Source organism: Musa acuminata, chromosome BXJ3-8 (assembly GCF_036884655.1).
Source record: "Musa acuminata AAA Group cultivar baxijiao chromosome BXJ3-8, Cavendish_Baxijiao_AAA, whole genome shotgun sequence".
NCBI lineage: Eukaryota > Viridiplantae > Streptophyta > Magnoliopsida > Zingiberales > Musaceae > Musa > Musa acuminata.
Genome location: NC_088356.1, coordinates 47,398,167 through 47,418,029, shown reverse-complemented (window position 1 = coordinate 47,418,029; position 19,863 = coordinate 47,398,167). Strand labels below are relative to the sequence as shown.

The 19,863-nt window shown below is 35.0% G+C and overlaps 2 protein-coding genes across 2 annotated transcripts; both read right to left on the bottom strand.

The window, feature by feature from the left end:
• Positions 1-1,370: 1,370 nt before the first annotated feature.
• LOC135645029 (autophagy-related protein 16-like) lies at positions 1,371-6,822 on the bottom strand. Its single transcript, XM_065163057.1, has 5 exons — positions 6,680-6,822; positions 6,457-6,583; positions 4,199-4,380; positions 3,911-4,106; positions 1,371-2,534 (listed from the first exon to the last, which is right to left on the bottom strand). Coding segments are annotated over exons 1-5 (1,530 nt in total). The 5' UTR covers positions 6,682-6,822; the 3' UTR covers positions 1,371-1,511.
• Positions 6,823-7,514: 692 nt separating this feature from the next.
• On the bottom strand, positions 7,515-13,199 carry LOC135645030 (uncharacterized). The gene is made up of 5 exons (XM_065163058.1): positions 12,809-13,199; positions 9,621-9,657; positions 9,271-9,507; positions 9,134-9,181; positions 7,515-8,196 (listed from the first exon to the last, which is right to left on the bottom strand). Exons 1-5 carry the CDS (start codon positions 13,108-13,110, stop codon positions 7,717-7,719), a joined length of 1,104 nt encoding a protein of 367 aa, XP_065019130.1. The 5' UTR covers positions 13,111-13,199; the 3' UTR covers positions 7,515-7,716.
• Positions 13,200-19,863: the final 6,664 nt, after the last annotated feature.

Sequence of the window (19,863 nt, the reverse complement as noted above, 5' to 3'; positions counted from 1 at the left end):
GCGATTGTAGTGTCTAGCCTATGACTCATGAAGCCCCAAACTCTATTTATAGAGAGATCCTATTGCTAACCCTAATGGATATGCCTTAATGTGTATTGGATTCTCATCCAATAACTACTAGCTTAATAGATATTGGATCCTATGCAGTAACCACTCTAAGCTCCCCTCTATTCGTTAAATTGTCTACCATATGTGTGTGATCTTCTAGGTCCAACATTGAGCTGACCGTGAGTTGTACCTATCAAAACTCTTTTTGACTCAAAACTCCTTCTTACTTAATGAATTATTATCCTCATAATAATTCACTTGATTTATCGACTATGAGCGTACTAGGTCATCACGTCATAATCTTCAAATGATATAAGGGATCTAATATATTGGATTATCTACCCTCAGTTACTATATATCTATAGTCACTTATCCATCTAATATCCTAGAAACCATATACCAGACATGATATTGTCATGCCCATACGGAATCTATTTGAGTCTCACTCTTACCGAATTCTCCTTAAGAACTCATTCTCTCTCAATCTAATTGATCCTAACTAAGAATTTGCTTGAGTGAAAACACAAGAGATATTCCTCTCATGATACCGAGGATAGATAATCCTTTGTTGACATACAATTACCTTCGTAAAGTTTGTTGTCATTCTCAATGACTGTTTGTATTAGATCTGAAACTTCCAGACCTATAAATCTAATATTAAAGAATTGAGTATTCAAACAATGCATTCTTGGTGTCTTAAGTCTAAGGACCAAATAAACAATTGAGACTACGAAATTATTGTCTGATGATAAGGTATTATTAACCATCCAGCATTCTGTAAATAAATCATTCAGTGAACTCATTCTTCAATGAGCATATTTAGTCATGAATCTTTTATTGTAGTACCGTCCTATAAAGTTTATATTTATAATTTATATTGTCAAGTATTTACTAAATGACTCCTTATATATTTCGAATTAAATATTTTCTCTTTTTTTTTTATCGTTAAGGGAACCCGTGACATCATAGAATTGAACTGGGCAACGAGAGGCTGTGTGGTATCCCCATGGAAGCTTCTTACCCTATTAAGCCATCTCCCAACCCGTGCAGAAGAAGCCGCATCTTTGATGAGGACTGAAAGCTATTTGCTGCTGCCAAAAGAAGATTAAGTTGCTGCTTTGATAATTTACTTTCGTGCAGACCTTTGGACCACTTGTCATGTTTTAGGATACCGCATTGCTATATGAAATAAGATAACGAATATGGAATTAATGATGATTTGAATGTTAAATACTTGCTTGAGCTTTCTGAGCAACTTCTAGCAGATTATTTTGGTCCAAGACGAACAGATACTTGTAGAGTAGATAACTGAGAGAGGCAGCTGAAATAAAAGGTGTAATCACAAGTAGAAGAATAATCGTAGAAAGAGAATCTACACTTTGAAACACTTAATGATACGAAGAAGAATAATGGTAAGACAAAGGCATTTATAGTTCCGAACACCAAACGAGATCGATCATCCATCAACACCATATACACAAATTTCCATTCTTATCAGCAGAAGCTAGTGTGTTCCCCGGTCCACCATATGCGCATGAAAGAACTGGTGAAGAATGCCCCTCCAAAATGCTCAGCATGTTATTGTTTAGTCTTGACCATATATAGATAGATCCATCAGATGATCCCGCCGTGACACACTTCTCGTCGGGACTGATACACGACCTGCTCCAGTTTGATGCAACTCTGTTGCCATTGGCTCTGAACGTCCCACAAATTTCCAGTGTTCTCAAGTCAAATAGGTTGTGTAAATTGTCCCTTCCACTTGTCAGCAACAAGTTCCCGCTTTGGGATACGTAAATCGATGTGACTGCCTGCGAATGAGCAGCTACTTCGCCCACAACTTTTCCCATCCTGCTATCCCAGATCCGAAGGTTACCATCTACATGTCCGGAGCAGAAGGTAAGTCCATCCATGGTGTAAGAAAGCGAGTTGCAGTTGCTCTGGAAGATAATGGTATTGGTGCAGTAGCCTTTCACCAGATCCCAGACCTTCATGGTATGATCGTAAGCAGCGCTCACTAAATTGCGGCTGGAAACTTTGCTTGCATCAACAGCACATACTTTGTCAGTGTGGCCAGTGAGTGTATGTCGTACCCGACCGGAGCTAGTCTCCCATACATATAGGTTGTTTGAACTGCTGGCAGCAATGATAAATCTGTTGTCATGTGTGATAGCAAGATCAAGTAATGACCCAAGGCAACCATGAAGAGTGGAGCTTAGTGTCCCAGATTTTGTATCCCAGATCTTGACGGTCCGATCCTGGCCGCCACTAATCAGCTTATCCGAGTTGTTTTGGAACAAAATGGATCCGCACCCACCTTCATGAGCATGAAGTGTGTGCTTGCAAGACGATGGAACTGTTGATTCCACATGGTCCACATATCCAGCTTCCCTTTGGCGAACGATTCCATCAACTTGTTGTCGTGCAAGTTGTTCAATGCTGGACACCTTCAACTGTTGCATCATGTCCTCATACATTGCATTAACCTGCAAACATGATAAAATGTCAGGGATGACGCGAAAGATGCTTTAGTCTATAGCTAAATAGTTTTCAAGTGTTAATGACTTTGTTCCAAGTAAAACAAACACGATATTGATGACTTGGTTTCAGGAAAAAAAGGAAGATAATGAACTAATACTGGAAAGACCAAGTGAACTTAGAACTCACAAGGGCATGTGGAAATGGTATCAAACAGATATAAAACTAGTATTGGAAAAGATCAAGCGTTTAGGCATGGATAAGGCCCAAACTGTTTTACTAAGAAACAAACTGATCAATTTCCCCAAATTAATCGTCTCCCATCAGCTTCTCTTGTATGGTATATTTACAAATGATTCACAATGCTGAATAAGACAATTTATCATGTCGTTGAAGATATTTAACTTTGTAAAAACCCAGTGAACTGCACAGAGTCATTCCATCAGCCCAACATGCAACTATATGAGAATAATCGCCATTGCTTGCCTGCCACTTTAAAAAGTTATTCTCCCAAAAGAAAAGAATTCCAATGCATCAACATCAAAGATGAGAAAAAACTTTGGTATTTGATGCATTTTAGGTCCTTTAGCTTGAAGCATTGTTGAAAAATTCAGTTAAGTTGATCCATGATTCAGTCGAGTCACATGTTTCAAAACAAAGTACCAAATTCACAGATGATTTATTAATTATTAATAACATAACCATTAAAGGAAGATGGACAAATTACTCGACAATTAGCATAAGAAGATCTCAGATTTCTTTCTTGGTCTATTTTAGGCAATTGCATCTTGAGCATTTCCAAAACTACCCACAGAGGAAAGAGTCGGGTTGAGTGAAAATACCTCATCGGGAGATAGGATTGAAATGTCACCATAAGAATAAAGGACATAATGAGTTCTTCGATATAGTATAAAGAAAACTCGAAACTGAACAAGCTTATATTGATACATTACTATATAAAAAAGTGACACAGATTCCAGTTCGATACTAATTTCAGTATCCTATCAGACCAGATCCAATATACTAGCCAATATACCGTCATGTACCAGTATCATCAAATAAAATATTAAAATTTCAACATGACAGTTTTGTACTATATGAGCTATGACTTTCGATATCAGCATTTAATTGGACCAAAAAATTTATCACTGTACATACAGCTCCAACAAGTATTTAAATCCTTAGATGAACACAGACCAAGATATTATAATTCATATTGGTATAAATTCAATTATACAATTTTTTGAGGTACATTTGTAAAAAGAAAAATCCTATCGATATGAAGTAGACAACCATATGGAAACATTTCATAATTCATTGATAAATTAGAAGGAAAAAGAGTCACCATAAAGCTAGAAATCACTATTAGAAGAATTGAAAGTACCTCATTTAGCTTTTCTGCAGAATTCATCTTCTCAAGCATCCAACGATCAATTAAATCCTTGTTCTCAGTCTCTGTTTTTTTCAGTTTCAATCTAATCTCCTCAAGTTGTGCTTTGAGTGACTGGTTTTCACTCATTAACAAATCCAAAGCTTTTGTCTTTTCATCTAGGTCCTGCTTAATTTGTAGGTTTTCTTCCCTGAAACATTTGTTTTTATGAAATTAATATGACCATACTCATACAAATAGCACTTAGTTAAACATGTGTGATACTGGTTGTATAAAGGCAACCTTGCTAGTGAGATGTCATTTTGCAAATTATTAATTGATTCTTCTTTCTCTTGAACAAGGGCTTTTGATTCTCTGCATTCTGCAATTTCTACCACAAGCTGTTCAGATAACCGTGTGTGAGCTTTGTAACATTGTTGCAGTTCCAGCTCAAGGTTTTCAGCTTTTTCCTTCCACTCCAAGCCCTGCTAGATTTCAATGCTTTGTAACACAACAGACCATATATATATATACATAAATTTATATACATTAATGACCTGAGTGAAGATGATTTATGTTATTTTCAGTCATTCATCACCGAATGACCACTTTAGTCTAACATAACAACAACCAGAATTTGAATTTGAATTCAATCCATTAGATATGACTTCATTAAGAATAGAATGTGTCTAAAAGCAAATCAATAATGTCAGTTATGGGTGAAATACATGTGTTATAATGACTATTGGTTAAGTCTGAGTTTATTCTAAATGTTGGTTGGCCTTTTGTATGCACATATATGTCCATTTTACCCCAAATTATAACATTAACATCCTACTAGCCATCCATCACCTTTCTGCTTCACTCTCTTCATTTCTCCTCCCTTTGTCTCTCTCCTCTCCCTCATTGTCACCAAATTCCCAATTTCATGATTTTATAATTCCCTGGAGTTAATTCTCTAACTTCTATTATTTTTGAAGTATCTGGCCTTCAGCTTAGTTATTCGGTTCGAGTGCTGAGGATCCTAAGTATGTCAGACATAAAAAGCCTGATCCAAGCGAAGCAAGTTTTACCAACAGAGCAAGGGTGGGAAAGACAATTCCTACATTGTCAGAATTCGGTGCAGGGATGAGAAAGAGGATTAAATTAAAAGTTGGGGAGAATTTGTAAATGGCAAATCTCACCCTGTTCCACCCAACTGTCACTGCTATTTTTTTTATTAAAACCATCATACCAAAGACATATAAGAGATGGACACACTTAGCCTTAACCTCCCACAATTTCTTTTGGAGAGATGAGAACTCAATTGTATCTTGATATGATAGAAGAAAATCCAATATGAGGATACAACCAATGAAAAAATTTTCATCTGAAACTCAGTTGAAATTCACCACCATCTTGTCATAATCCGAAACATAGAAGACCCCGTCACACCTCCAATAGCACAGACACTAATTAAGGATTGGACACAGTTTAGTGGCAAACCAGTATGACATGATCCTTATATATGCTACAAAAAATAAAAATTAAATCCTTATTAAGCCGACTCATCCTTTTTAGGGCTCTACAATTCCTGGTGTCGCCTAGCGGGCATGTCTGGCTAAATGCAAATGTTATAGCTGTCATATAAGCCTAATTTTTTCATGCTTGCACATGATGGTTGAAAATTTGGATAGGTTTATATAAACTTTATTCAGAATGGTTTCTATGTAGTTTCAAAGGTATTCATGCAAGATTGTAACTTTACGAGGTAATTTATGAAATAACTCGTGGTTGGAGTGGCATGTAAAAGAATTACAGTCTCATTCTCTGGTGACTTAGATCCTTGAGCCATGTCAATCTAGATCAAACTACACAAACCATTCCAAGGATCAATGACACTGCTCATTCTCTGGTGACTTAGATCCTTGGCCACAATGGCGATTCTTTATGACAATTAATTCGGATATAATAACAAGATAAGGCCAGTCCCAGATTTTCACAACAGTCTAACAAATTGACTATGCTTTTATTTCAAAGCATACTCAAGATAAAATTTTATGGTATGTGTGCTTCGTTGACGATAATGATTTTGACTAATCAGAGTCTAGCTAGCATTGACCTTTGACCATCAAAACAACTTAGGAACTAGGGTTTTGAATAAAAAGACTAAGACAAAATGTATAAAACATATGAAGTGAAAATTTAGCAATACGACAAGAATAATTAAGTCATACTCTATGGTTAATTAGGATGGATAAAAATTTTCAAAAGTATTTAAGTATTAGGGGTGTTGAATTAAGAGCACAGGGGAGATGGATTAAGGAAGAATCAATTTCCGATATAGCCTCCAGACAGCACCAGTCATCGAAGACGACATCAAATCGCATGTTGTGTAAATTTCATCTATTTACAGAGAGTATAATCCAATTCCTCCGTGTTAATAGGCACAAACCTAACAATGGTCGTTCTCCCGTGGTGTAGATCCTGTTCTAGGATTATCAACAAGCACCGGAAGTCCCACTATTACATCAATAGAGGGTTGCCATTGCCCCCGATTCCATGGTGCAGTCTCGACGTACCTGGGCGACGAGGGGTCTGGAGAGGGCGTTGATGGCCGGAGCGTGGGCGCCTTCCTCGAGCAAATGCCGCTTTCGGAGCGCCACGATGGCGCGCTTGATCGCCGCCGTCCCGATCTCTTCCGAGCTCCTGGAGATCCAAGAAAACACAAATCAAAATCCAGCAAGCAAACAGCTGCCCCAACACAAGGACGATTGGAGGGGGGAGTGATTGGAGCTTCCATACATGTCTCCGAATCGAGGCCTCAAGAGCAAATCAAGGGGTCTGGGGGCATCGAATCGATCGATGTTCCTCCTCTTCACCCGAATCGACGATCGATGGGGAGGAAGTGAAGGCAGAGCTGTTTCTTAGATGACTACGGGTTTTACTGGGAAGAAAGAGGAAGCCCGAAAGCAACCCGAACCCGGTTTGTCGGCTGATGTTGATGCGGTCGTCTCCGGTTCGGTCCGTTGCAGAACCGATTCATCGAAGAAAAACCAAACCCGCTGGGAGCCAACATTTTTAATTTATATTCAAAATAATATGCATATTATTTATCTATTTTATCCATAAATAATGTAGATATTTTTTGTATCTAAAATAATATGTATGAATAAATATTTATATCTAAAATTTTATTTACAGGTTCAGCTAATCAATGACCTGAGGATGATGCATGAACCTGAAATGGTACATAAATATAGTCGGCAACCAACTATGATGCCATGCCATGCCATTGACAGTAGCAGGGAAGAAGGTTGACGATCAGGAAAACCAAAGTGCCAATGGTTGGCAGTGCAAAAGGAAAGAGTACCAAATCATGAGGAACCATCACATGTGGCTTGACATTAATACATTTACTTGACAGTTTACAGAAAAGACATTTAGATATAGCTAAAACAGCTAGCTGGTGTCATATCATCATCCTAAAATGCCTGGGAGAATTATACCTTCTGATTGAAATATCAGTTGCAGAAATTGATTGCAACTTAAAGGGACTAACTTCATTTCTAACACTAAGAAAAAGGAAAACCTATACATTCTTATCATTGGTTGCCACAAAAGAAAACATCATGAGCAATTCCACTAAGAAACTGGTTAATTATCATCAGAAGGAAAAAAATTGTCCAATCATTAACCAATTCATCAACTAGGATTTACTTTCAACATCCATCTAATGCATATAAACATCCACAGACAGATTATATGATTGATAAACATAAAAAAAATGTACACAACCCCAATCAAAGCGCATGTATGAATTTTGCAAAGAGGTGAAAAGTTCATCCAGCCCAGATCCTATCCAATCTGTCAACACTCTTCCGTCCTCTGTCCAGTTGATCAATGTTCTTCCTAGACTTATCAAAACAATCTAAACTCCTCCTAGACTTCTCCATTTGGTCAAATGATATCTTTAATTTTTCCAAATTTTCCACATTTGTAGTCCTCTGATCTTTGCTTCTTGACTTCTCTGTAGTTTGCCTAGATTTTTCTCTTCGATCAATGCTCTTCCTTGATGGTTCAAAGCAATCAGTGCTCTTCCTGGGAGGTTCAAACTGTTCTGCACTTTTTCTCCAGGTGCTCCTCTGAGAAGGTGATTTCTCAACTGTAGATATAAACTTCTTGATGTGTTTAAGGTATTCTGGAAAAAGCTCCAAGTCACAATGCTTTCCTCCTTTTAGCCAAAGAGGTTCATACTTCTCATTACACAATTCCCATAGCTTCTTACCATGAGAAAAATCCACAACTTCATCAGATGTTCCCTGCAGATAAAAAATAAATAAGAGATTCATGACTGAAATCACACTCTGAGAAAATTAAGGCAAAGATTTGGAGAAATCTGTGGTAGGATCTATCCATGGTGCAGAAAAATGCAATAGCTTGTGTAGACTCTTATAAAAGTAAATCAATAATTGCTGAGAGGAAACTATTTATGCACCTTTCTCAGAAATTTTGTATACTTCATTTTGTTGAAAATTGTCCTTTTGTTCTCTTACCAACAGAAAGAGACATCAAATTGTGTATTCAAGGAAGGCTAACACCTAGAGTAGACCAGAGTCTGGAACCATCAACAAATTCAAGAAAACAAATGTTTGTAGAACTATTTGTGAAGCTTCACTTTGAAACTTTAGTTGTCATAAAGAAATTTGAGAAGACAAAGAAAGCTGTCCAGTGCTGACTCATGTATTGTTTCGAGGGAGATGAATGGAAGATGCAAGTATAAGCATGTTGAAAGTTGAAACTACTGAATGTGACACGAACACACCATGTCATAAACAATTATTATACAGAGATAAATAAAGATGTCTAATGCTGTCACATGTATGGGATTGTGGGAACATGATAGTTTAAACATGTTAAAGCTACTTGATATGATAGATAGCATCTGCTCCATATGACATTATAAAGCAGTTGGCAGAACAATCATGTCCATATCGGGAAACTAATGGCTTATTAATTCAAAGTGAGCCATAAGATACTGTGAATAAGCATTACATGTACATTTCATTAGATTTCTCCGTTCCTTTTCTGTTTCATTGGTTATTGTTAAGTCCATATGTCAGTTCTTTTCAAGTAATGTACATATTTGGATCAGATATAAATAAATAATTGCAAGTTATTCTCAGAAAGAGACAGTACCACATGACATTTACAAAATCAATATACAGTGTAAGGGGGTGTAAGGGCATATATACTCACATGAATTACTAGCACAGGACAATTAACCAATGATATCTTGTCGATGTTCTGGAAATAGAATGATGAGTAAGAAAAAATTAATATATGCAAAGGAACCATGAAAAGAAAGAAAAAGAAGCATTTAGATGAAAACTAACCTTGTAGATGTCAAACCAGTATGTGCGTTTTACAGGATACATCACTCTTAAACCTGATAGTATAGGACTATGCAGCATGATAGCACGAAAATGAGGTAAACGGGCAGCCAAGTCCACAGTTGGTCCACTTCCCACAGATTGGCCATAGAGGATAATTTCTTCCTCCTTAGCACCATAGTTCTCTATGAGGCACTTATAAGCGGTCTCTATATCAGCATAGGTGTTTTGCTCAGTTGGCTGTGAGAGTGAAAAATAAATTTACTTAATTTGGACCTATTATCATCCTACCAATCACAATTTGCAAAGCAAGAAAATGTCATCGAGCAGATCTAAGGAGATTAGTATCTAACCTTTCCGGATGATTGACCATAGCCAGAATAGTCATACCTGCAAGCATATGAAAGCCTCAGATGATTTTTGCATTTTTCCTGCAACTGCTTGAATTTTATCATGTGACATTAAACACATTCTGCTTATCCAACTGGAACTAGAAGGGAAGGTATATACAAACAACAGAAAACCTAATATGCTCAGCTGTGGCTCTCAAACTGAACAGTTTGAAATGAAGCAAGATCTCAATTTCTCACACTAAGATCTCAATAATTGAACTAACCGTGAAAGAATAAAGATAGTTTACATATGACCTTAAAAAAACAGGGATGACGTTTTGTCTTCAAAGGAAAAAAGAAGGTTCATGCTCTGATAACTGATCTTATGGATTAACAAAGCTTTTGATGTCATCCCAACAATTGAGCTGTATCTTAAATCTTAATTATAAGATTCTAATACAAAATTGATAGCCCCATATCAGCAATCAAAGAACAAAGAACAAAGAAGATACGGTGCTGTGAGACATGGCTACTGTGTTACACCAGGAATTCATCAGCTTTCTGTTTTTCCAAATCTAATCCCCTTCATAGAAAGTATTATCATGATGCTTAATAAAAAATGATTCACATATGTTATTTCATCAGTTAGCATAAAGAATTAGCTATAACATACAAATAGTAATTAATCCATCCATTTCTGTATAAATAGATATATGCCAAGATGTATCTGAATATCTTACAACAGTAAACCATGTTTTCATTAGTCAAGTCCCTCTTCATTGACACAAAGCTTTTCTTCTACTCTTTCATCTATATTGTCATACGATTTCAAAAGATTCTCATTATACGTCATTATAAACAGTTCAACACATCTTATTCATGTTTCTTAGCTACTTATTTAAGGCATTGTATGACCGATAAAAAGATAAACTCATTGGCAAGGATGTGATGATCTCAGTGCAAAAGGCTTCTGTGATACTGGGATTAGGTTAATTAGAGGTAACGCATACAGTTGATAGTAACACATCCCAATAGGGTGAGGGAAAGAATACCTTTTTGAGGCCAAGTCTGTATATAAGCTCATCCCAACAAGATGATGCCTCATATGCTTGTATGAAGATGTGCTTATTAATATGCAAGAAATGACCATCCCTTTACAAGCCATGTGAAGGATATTCATTTTGACTATCAATTTATCATCTTCAAAACCAATAATTTGGTATTGAATAACATGCTACAAAACCATATATGCAGGAGCAGAGCCATGCCATTCATGCAAAGCGGACATTCATGGAAGTATTCATTTAATTGGTTACCACATGGTCCACATCTGTAATTCTTATTTTAAAAGTGTTTTCAATTAACATAAAATTATGAGCATATGTTCCTAATTATGAAAAGATAAAAAAGAAATTTGCAACGATCATGATTTCCTCATGCCCTGCAATGATTTCTTACACAGATATTTTGAACTAAAACTAATAGTCTATTCTGTTAAATCAAACATTTGTAAAGAAGCTTATGCAAGTACATGAGGTACTTGATGCCTTCAGGTATATGGCACATACTGTGTGTACACACGAGTAGAGAATGACACATGAGAGAATGGCTTTGTTCTGGCATAAGTTGCACCTACTGATTAAATAAAAAGACAAATGTAGAAATCAATAGTTGGTCTGTAAAAGAGAAAAAGAATACACACTTAGTAATTGATCATTGATTTAATCAGTAGGTGCAACTTATGCATTGTACTGATAAAATCTTCAGGTCTATAATTCAGCTCTGCTGAGAAAGGAATGTTAATCAAGCCACAGGAGCATAGGCATGGGAAGAAGGGAAGGCAAGTTACCCTTCTTGCTACCATTCATCAGGTGTAATATGACAAATTCATTTGGTTAAATCAAAGTGTGAGTAGCATGGTGGCACATATGCAATTAGTAGGCTAAAACCTTTTTCTAAATAACCAAGCACTCACACAAGATGTCATTCTACTAGTCTTTTGCAATGGAACAATCTCCAGATTGCCTCATTGAATCAAGTTATCTTAATTTTAATGTACAAAGGAGAAGAGTTGAGAAAGGTATGTTTGTCACAAGAGAGAGCTCAAAAAGCAACCAAGAGCAATACCGAAAAAGTAGCAGCATGCCTCAAGAGACATGCTTAAATGTGAAATCCCAAGATGATGCTAGACAAAATAGCTCTTGGCTTTCATTTCAACCTAAATTTCAAGCAACAGCAAAGTCAATACCATTGAACTACATGTAGACTAGAATAGAGCATCATTCATGTAATAAAGAAAGTCATGGCGGCTGCCTTGGCATGTTAGAAATTTGGCAACCATTAAACTCTAGTTTACATGGCTGCTTCCTGAAGGCCCAACCAGAAGAGAATGAGAAGGGAAAAGAAATATATGATTGCATGAACAAAAGAAAAGAAATTTACAAAAGAGATTCACTTTAGTGATTCTAGGGGTTCTGATATGTCTGTGCCCCTATTCAGGGCTGTATCATTAGGGACTATGTCATGTAGAAGTATTTGTAGATTTAGAGTTGAACTGTTTAAGTATTTTATTATAACTATAATAAGAGCTAAGTACAACCAAATGGGTAGTAACGGACTATAATTATGGGTTGTATTCACAATCTTATTGTTTGCATTAATGGACACCTCAATAATCGGATATACAACATGACCTGCTTTTATGATGCTAAGCTTAATTTCAGCGACTTTAAATACTAATATTCACATGAAAGGCCTTCTGATCAAAATGAACTGAAAGTGCCCTTCACACATTAATCTTGAAGTCCAATGACAGTCACGGAAGATGCAAATTCACCCAGAATTCAACTTACTATTCTTATTCGACCCCAAAAACCTATAATACTAGCTTAAACCACACCGCCGTCCTAGATTAGTAGCTGGTAGAAGAAAAGCATCAAAATTTTATCGCATCAAACCCATCTTAGATCTATAACACTTGCAAAAGTGTAAAATTTCCTACTCGATTAACTTAAAGATTCCTTACGAAGCCCAATAAAGAAAAGTGCCCCCGAGGATGTTCGGAATCGAAGCAAAGAACCATTTTTCGCTATCAATCAGGAACCGAGAACCTTCTCAGCCATCAAAACCCGAGCTTCTAAAGCCAAATTCAACCGGAAAGAGGAATGAGGGCGAAACAGGAAGGGACAAAAGAGAATCGCGTGGAGTACCCCAACAGGTTAACGCGGAGGTGGATGCTAAGCTCGAGGAAGAGCTCGTACATCTGGCCGAGATCGGCAGCGTTGCCGTGGGAGTAGAGGACCGTGAACGCGGCCATGGGGTTGCGGACGTAGAGGGCGACGATCTCCGTGCCCCGGCGGGTGGGGAGTCGGAGCACCTCCACGTTCTCGCGGTGGGGGTAGCGGCTGAGCCGGACCACCCCGGACTCGGGCTCCGTCACCACCTCGTAGGACGGCGGCGAAGGCGGGAAGAAGGCCAGCTTCGCCGCCACAGACGACGTCACTCCGCCCATCGCCCCCCCCTCCAAATTCCCCTGCGATCTCTCTCTCTCTCTCTCTCTCTCTCTTCCCAGTGTGAGTGCGGTGGTGAGTGCGTGGCCGTGAAAGAGAGAGTACTTCGGAGGGGAATACCGTTTAATATTCTTGGAGGGGGTAATGTGCAAATAAGCCCTTAAGCTGTCTGTATTGTGCAAAATACCCTTCTCTACTGTAATAATATTCATATTAGTCCATAAAGTTTCCATAAATATATCATCTACCCCCAACAATTACATAGAATATGATCATTTGTCGCCTTTGTTGCCATTATCAATTTTGTATACTTGTATGTTGTAGCATCAAAATTAAAATTATTAATAATGGTGAATACTAATAATTGATGGAATTTAATATGTGGACATCCAAACATCATGTTCCCACTAATCTATACTAATTTAGAGTACGTGACAATGTTATCGATAATATTTGATGGTTTAGTCAACTTCTTATGTTACTTATCCAACAATATCTTAGAATAATTTTCATAAATTTATATTTTTTAACTTTGTCGATGATTATTATAACCCTTTATAAAAAAGAGAGTGGATTTTTATTTTTTTTAATTCTATAAATTCCTTGTTACTTAATCATTTTTTTAACTCTAATAGTATCAGAATATTTTTTTTGTAAAGCATGTGTTTGGCATAATTTTAAAATAATAAATATTATTTTATTATTTATGATCTTAATATTATTAATTTTATCCTTTTTCTTCTTCTTCTTCTTCTTCTTCTTCTTCTGTAGCCTATTATTTTTATCCCCGTCCATGTCGCTTGAAAGAGAAAAAAAAAAGAATATATGGAAAAAAGAAAAAAAAAAGAATAAGAAGAGAAGGAAGAAGAACATTATATATGGAAAAGATCACTTTTGGCAAGCATCAAAGTTGAAGGGTGTTCCTGCATTTATCCCATACGGAATGGAGGACGATGAGCTGATGTAATGTGATGTGATGTCTCTCTCTCTTTTCTTATTCTGAAGGGGAAAGAAAGCAAAGTTTTGCTTTGAGATTTATGCCTTCTTTTTCACTTGAGAGTGAGTGATCGAGTGCTTTTCTCTTTATCAAGAAAGAAAAAAAGAAGTGAGAGAGAGAGAGGGAGATGATAATTCTTTTTATAGGTCTAAAGAGAGGAAATGTTAGAGTGGAAAGAGGAAGAGAGAGAACAAAAATGGTGCATATATCGCTCGCATGTGCACATCTTTATCACCTAGGAAGAGAGAGAAAAGCCTAGATTTTTTTTCTTTAACTAAGTGTGGATAGATTATGATTAACCAATAGAAGTAGGGATGATAGTGGGTTCCATTTTGTTTAGGTATTTGAATAAGCTCTTAAGCCAAGTTTTATTATTTTTAATTAGATATGGGATGACATCCAATGTGAAAAAATAGGTATTCGAGTTAGATTTGAAAATAATTAATTGATTTCGAATTCAAATAAGATGTAATTTATAGTTACTCTATTCATTTGTCATTCTCTCTTTTTTTTTACTATGATATTTTAGCATTTACAAATAATAAATTTTGTTAATTGGAAGTCATTAAAATGGAAGAAGGGTGATGAATTAGGTCTGATCAATTAGAAATATTAGTAATAGTAAGAGTAATAACAATAATAATCAGCATATATAAAAACAACCAATTCAAATCCACCTGATTCCTAAATTCTATAAACTATTAATCTGTAGCAAACATGTAAAAAAAAAAAGAAGAAGATGAGTGGCATAACACAAGTAAAATATAGTATCCTTATCAGTAGGACCTTTCATGATCAGTGTCTCAAATCAACACTGTCATGCAATCCTTTTATTGGTGAGGTTATTTAAAATTATCCATTTAATGAGTAAAAGATGTGTGAGAAGGGAAAAGAAATGGACTGTTGTTGAACAGTAGGTTGAAGTCTATTTCAAAGGAGTACAAGTTGTTTATGTTTTCATGACCTTTTTACTTTCTAAGATAACTCTTCCTAAATGATCTAAAAGATATACAAATGTTTAAAAATTCTAGTATCAAGATCAACCAAAAATAAAGAAATTAAAAAGAAGAAGGTATATATATATATATATATATATATTATCATAAAAAATAATAATGATATATGAACTAGCACTTTAAAAAGCAACAGATATCTTTTCAATTCAACTTCCTATGCATAGTGTATATTTGAGCAATTGGTTTAATATAATGAGTTTTTATGTATTTTGAATTATATAAAATTTATGTACCTCCTTAGATTTGTCTGATCTTTGCATGATATGTGCAAACATAATTGGAATGTAATTGAGATGTAACAAAAATAGTAGTGTTTAACTCAAAACAAAATACATTGTTCATGCTCACCTATCATGTGCTCATATCATGGTGGATTTGGCATGGTTAAGCCAACCAATAAGTCCAAGCAAAAGAAGTGTCCATGAAAAGGACAATGATAGTATGCTATTTTGTTCATTCTATATAATTTGAGGAAAAGGATTTATATAATTAAAATATTATAACTTGTTATTATCATTGTAGTGATGGATGTGACTTCCTTGTTATTTTATTCATAGTTTGTGTATATATAGACACATCAAATTTAAGTTGTGATAAGCATATCAAGATCCATGTTAGTGTCACATGAATGTCTATGGTGATTGTATCAGTACCATGGTTTATACATGCTTTTTATTTAATTTATATGTATAACCTTTTTTTTTATTTTTTTTAGAATGATGATAGCAACACCAATCATTCCCTTATATCTTGCATAAATGATAAGAATCAAAGTTTAAGTGTTCAATTTTGACAGACTATTCAGCAACATCATTTGTGTGTTTAAAGTAGACAATTCCTTTCTTATTGTATATGAACTGTCTTTTTTTAGTTAATTGATGACTTACCCAACTTTGAGAATTTCTATGTCCATGATTGGTTAACTCTTAGAATTATTATTTTATATTATGTGATAATCTCAATATTTGGTGTTTTTTTAATTCACTTTCAATTGTCATCAGAATTAATAGTCTAGTTAAACTTCTTGTGCTGATTTTGACTTTTTATTTTGAGAGAGAACCCTTTATTGAGTTAATCAAAGAACAGGCAAAAGTATACTGAAGTCATTTTGTGAGCTATCTTAGCTAAAAGAATATAAAAATTTATCCAATCAAACTTTAGAATCCTTGATTCTTGAAAAGTACATCTTATCAATATTTTAGATTGAAAAATTCAAACTCTTAACCCCCATAACTTTAATAAGTGGATGGAACAATACATCATCCCTTAACTAATGTTGTAGGAGTATATTAATAAGATGCTATGTTGTTTATATCTCTGGGAATACAATAAATAAATAAAAAACCATCATGTCAGAATTTGATAAAAGAAAGTTCAATGTTACTGTGTATGATGAAATCATGATGTTCTTCCCACCACAACCATTTATCCAAAACCACATATCAGCCACAAATTTAAATGGTCATGGTTTTTGTTGCAGCAGCCAAGCTCTCAAGAACACAAATGTCCTTCTGACCTCTTAGCACTGCACATTCACACACTCTTGACATGTGAAGGGGAAAGGTGAGGAAACATTGCATGTGGGGCCTCAGTATAGCTTGTGCAACACACATTGAGGTTTCTCATTCAAGCCACACATCCAAAGCTCACCTCCCCAACAGGACCAAGTGGTGTACTGAGCTTCCTCCTCTCTACCTGAATGGATGTTCTTTTGGAGAACTTCCAGGGATCTGATGGGTGGAGGGACCTGCATGAGGAGGATGCTGGGGGAGGACTGAACAATTTGTAGAACACAGGAAGAGAAACAAGGAGAAGCAGAAAGTATGGGTTGTGCGACACAAGAAGAGGGAGGACCACAATGATGTGACTGAGGTTTTTGACACAGAGAGAGAGAGAGAGAGAGAGAGAGAGAGGAAGGACCACTTGCATGCTTGGAATGAGAGGGAAGGGAATATAAATAGATGAGGCATGTGGCTTATGCATGGCAACATGGCATTGAGATTTGAGCCTCACTGCCTGCCTTAGAAAAAGGTTAGCTTGTCCATGATATGAAAATAAAAAATAAAAAGAGCCAAATGATGGCTTTTATTGTGTTGATTTTGCAAATTGATAGTGCTTAATTGTGGACTAGTGTGTGTTAAATGTGTAGAGGAATTCCCAATTTTGTTAGTTTATTTATATTAGGAAAATATTCATGAAATGAAGAGTAAAAAGAGGACTAATAATATATTTCTTAGAATTAAAAAAAATCAATCATCATAGTTTAATTCATAACTTAAATATTTTGAATCAGTGTCTGACGTAATATATGTTAATCACGAGTAATATGATTTAAACTCATCTAATTTAATTTGATTAAACTACTTTTTCTAAATTGCTTGATAAATATTAAATTGTATTAGTTACCAAAGAGCATCACCACAACAACTCCTCTATGCTTTGATGGAGGGGGAGATCAATAATTAAATTGTTTCATAAATAATATTATTGTGATATTTGCCAAAGCACATTACCACAACAACTCGATACATAGATCTTTCAACTTTATCTTAAATCCAATTAAGGTCATATAAATAGCCCATAGAATGCATATGAACTTGAGCCCCTCTGTTTTCTCAAAGCTTTAGCTTATTCGAACATGATGTGTAGTTGATTACAAGGAAAACAAAAGGATCAAGGATTAATCATGAAGAGACAGACAAACGTTTAAAATATGTAATGATCTGAAGTTTCATCATCACCTACTGCAAAGAGCTTAGCATTCCAATGATCATGAAATTACATGAGAACAATAAGATCATGGAATTTCCAATAAAACTTTCTTGGTGGAGGCCCTTTATAGTTCTATCATCCAAGTTTAAAGAGAGAAATGACACAAGTTTCTTCATAATAAATCTAATTTTTAAATAATATAAATCATTCAAATTTATTTTTATCAACTAAACTAACCAACATCTTAGTTTAATTCTATAATAAGAGTTTGAGTCTTCAACATGAGAAAACTAAATCAGATGCATCATTATCATTCCAAAACACATCGAGCAAGTCCGCAATGATTTATTACCTTGCTCGAAACAAAAAGATCATGTAAGCCTCCATTATCATCCTAGCTACATATTTTGTGGCCAATCTTATGCAAATTAATTGAGTCGGAGCACAAATTTGATTGATTCAATTGATTGAAGATGAATCACACCATACCAAATAAAAAAGTTGAACAAATTAAAATAAAAAAGGTTTGATTCACAAAACCAAAAAACGAAAACAATTAAGGAGTTAAAAATATATAACCTTTACCAGTTGATCATTACATGTTCATCATCGACGTTTCATCTTTTGCACTTTATTATTATTATTTTTCTTCTTCCTCATCTCTTGTAGTCTCAAAAGGAGATCCTTCCATCATCTGCAGCTTCTTTTGAGCCCAACATCTTGAAGAAGCCCATGGGAAAATACTCTGCAACTTTAATTGAAGCCTTCTCATATCTCTCTCCACTTACTGTGTCATCCATCAGTAATAGCAAGCATATAAAGATTCCAAGTATTTAATTGTTTAATTGTTTATAATCTGTCAGGTTAATTATGAGGGAAGGTTGTGGGTCAAGAATATTTTGGCATGCCAATTTTTTCGCTTCCATTTTTTGTACAATTATTTTAATCAAATCCAACCTAGCTTTAATTTGCTACACTAATTAACATAATGATAGCTTTGGCAGCATTAATGGGTTTAAAAGAGCTTTTTCATATTGAGTTTTTTAATGTAAAAATTCGGTGTCTCTGATTGATTTATTGTTCTACTATTTATGCTGCTTTAATTAATATTTATATTTTGATAATAAGTTAGTATTTTGATGAGGAAGATAAAGAAAGAGGGAAATGAATTATTCCACTATAACAATTTTTTTTTCAACAAAAAAGAACTTAGTTTCTCCATGTGGATAATCAGATGTAATGCTTGTTATTACCGATTAGGATAAACAATGAGACCTAGTAGATCATCTAAACATTAGGCATACGCATACATACATACAATGAATTCGGTAAAATAATTTTTTTTGGCTCTTATTAATGCAACTTATAGTTTCGTGGTTCTCTTTTCGATAAGTTTCATGTTGGAAATGGATTAAAAAAAACTTAGATTGAGTTATAATAACTTGATGGAAATACTATCGTGAATTTGAATCCAAGTATTTTATATCATATTTTTCTAGGTTTATCAAGTTCATATGATAATTATCACATTAGGGAAGAATATATAATATATTCATTTCTTTATCTGTTATATATTAACTAATGTACAAGCATAAATGAACGAACGAAAAAGACCTATTAATTTGCTTAAGTCATATGATTCCCATCCATAAAAGATTAGTCGAAAAGTAAACATATTCGATCCATAAATGATTTTGTGAAAAATAGAGATTAATGACTTTAAAAAAATGCCGAATAATTCTTAAGGTCTAGTATAGACACGATGATTTAACAAGTTTCCATTAAGAAGCATATAGACAAGAGTTGTTTCAAACTTACTCTCCCGAAGAATATATATATACATATGTGTGCGCGGGCGTGTGTGCTATGTGTGTGTTTTTTGGGGGACAAAATATATAAAATACATAGCAAATCTACAAATCACTTTTCAAATTTTTAAGTAAAATTTCAGTAAATATGATGGAAGATAAATCAAAACAAACCCGAAAAGAATGATGACATGGAGATTATCAACACCAAGCATGTGTGGA

Excerpts from the sequence above, each read along its gene's own strand:
- LOC135645029 (XM_065163057.1), bottom strand. Across the intron at positions 4,381-6,456 it reads CCAGACCCCTCGTCGCCCAG|GGCTTGGAGTGGAAGGAAAA; the intron begins GTACGTCGAGAC and ends GAAATCTAGCAG. Across the intron at positions 2,535-3,910 it reads CTGCAGAAAAGCTAAATGAG|GTTAATGCAATGTATGAGGA; the intron begins GTACTTTCAATT and ends TCATGTTTGCAG.
- LOC135645030 (XM_065163058.1), bottom strand. The coding sequence starts at position 13,110 with ATGGGCGGAGTGACGTCGTCTGTGGCGGCGAAGCTGGCCTTCTTCCCG. Across the intron at positions 9,658-12,808 it reads CTCCGCGTTAACCTGTTGGG|GTATGACTATTCTGGCTATG; the intron begins GTACTCCACGCG and ends ATATGCTTGCAG. Across the intron at positions 9,182-9,270 it reads ACTGGTTTGACATCTACAAG|AACATCGACAAGATATCATT; the intron begins GTTAGTTTTCAT and ends TTCTATTTCCAG.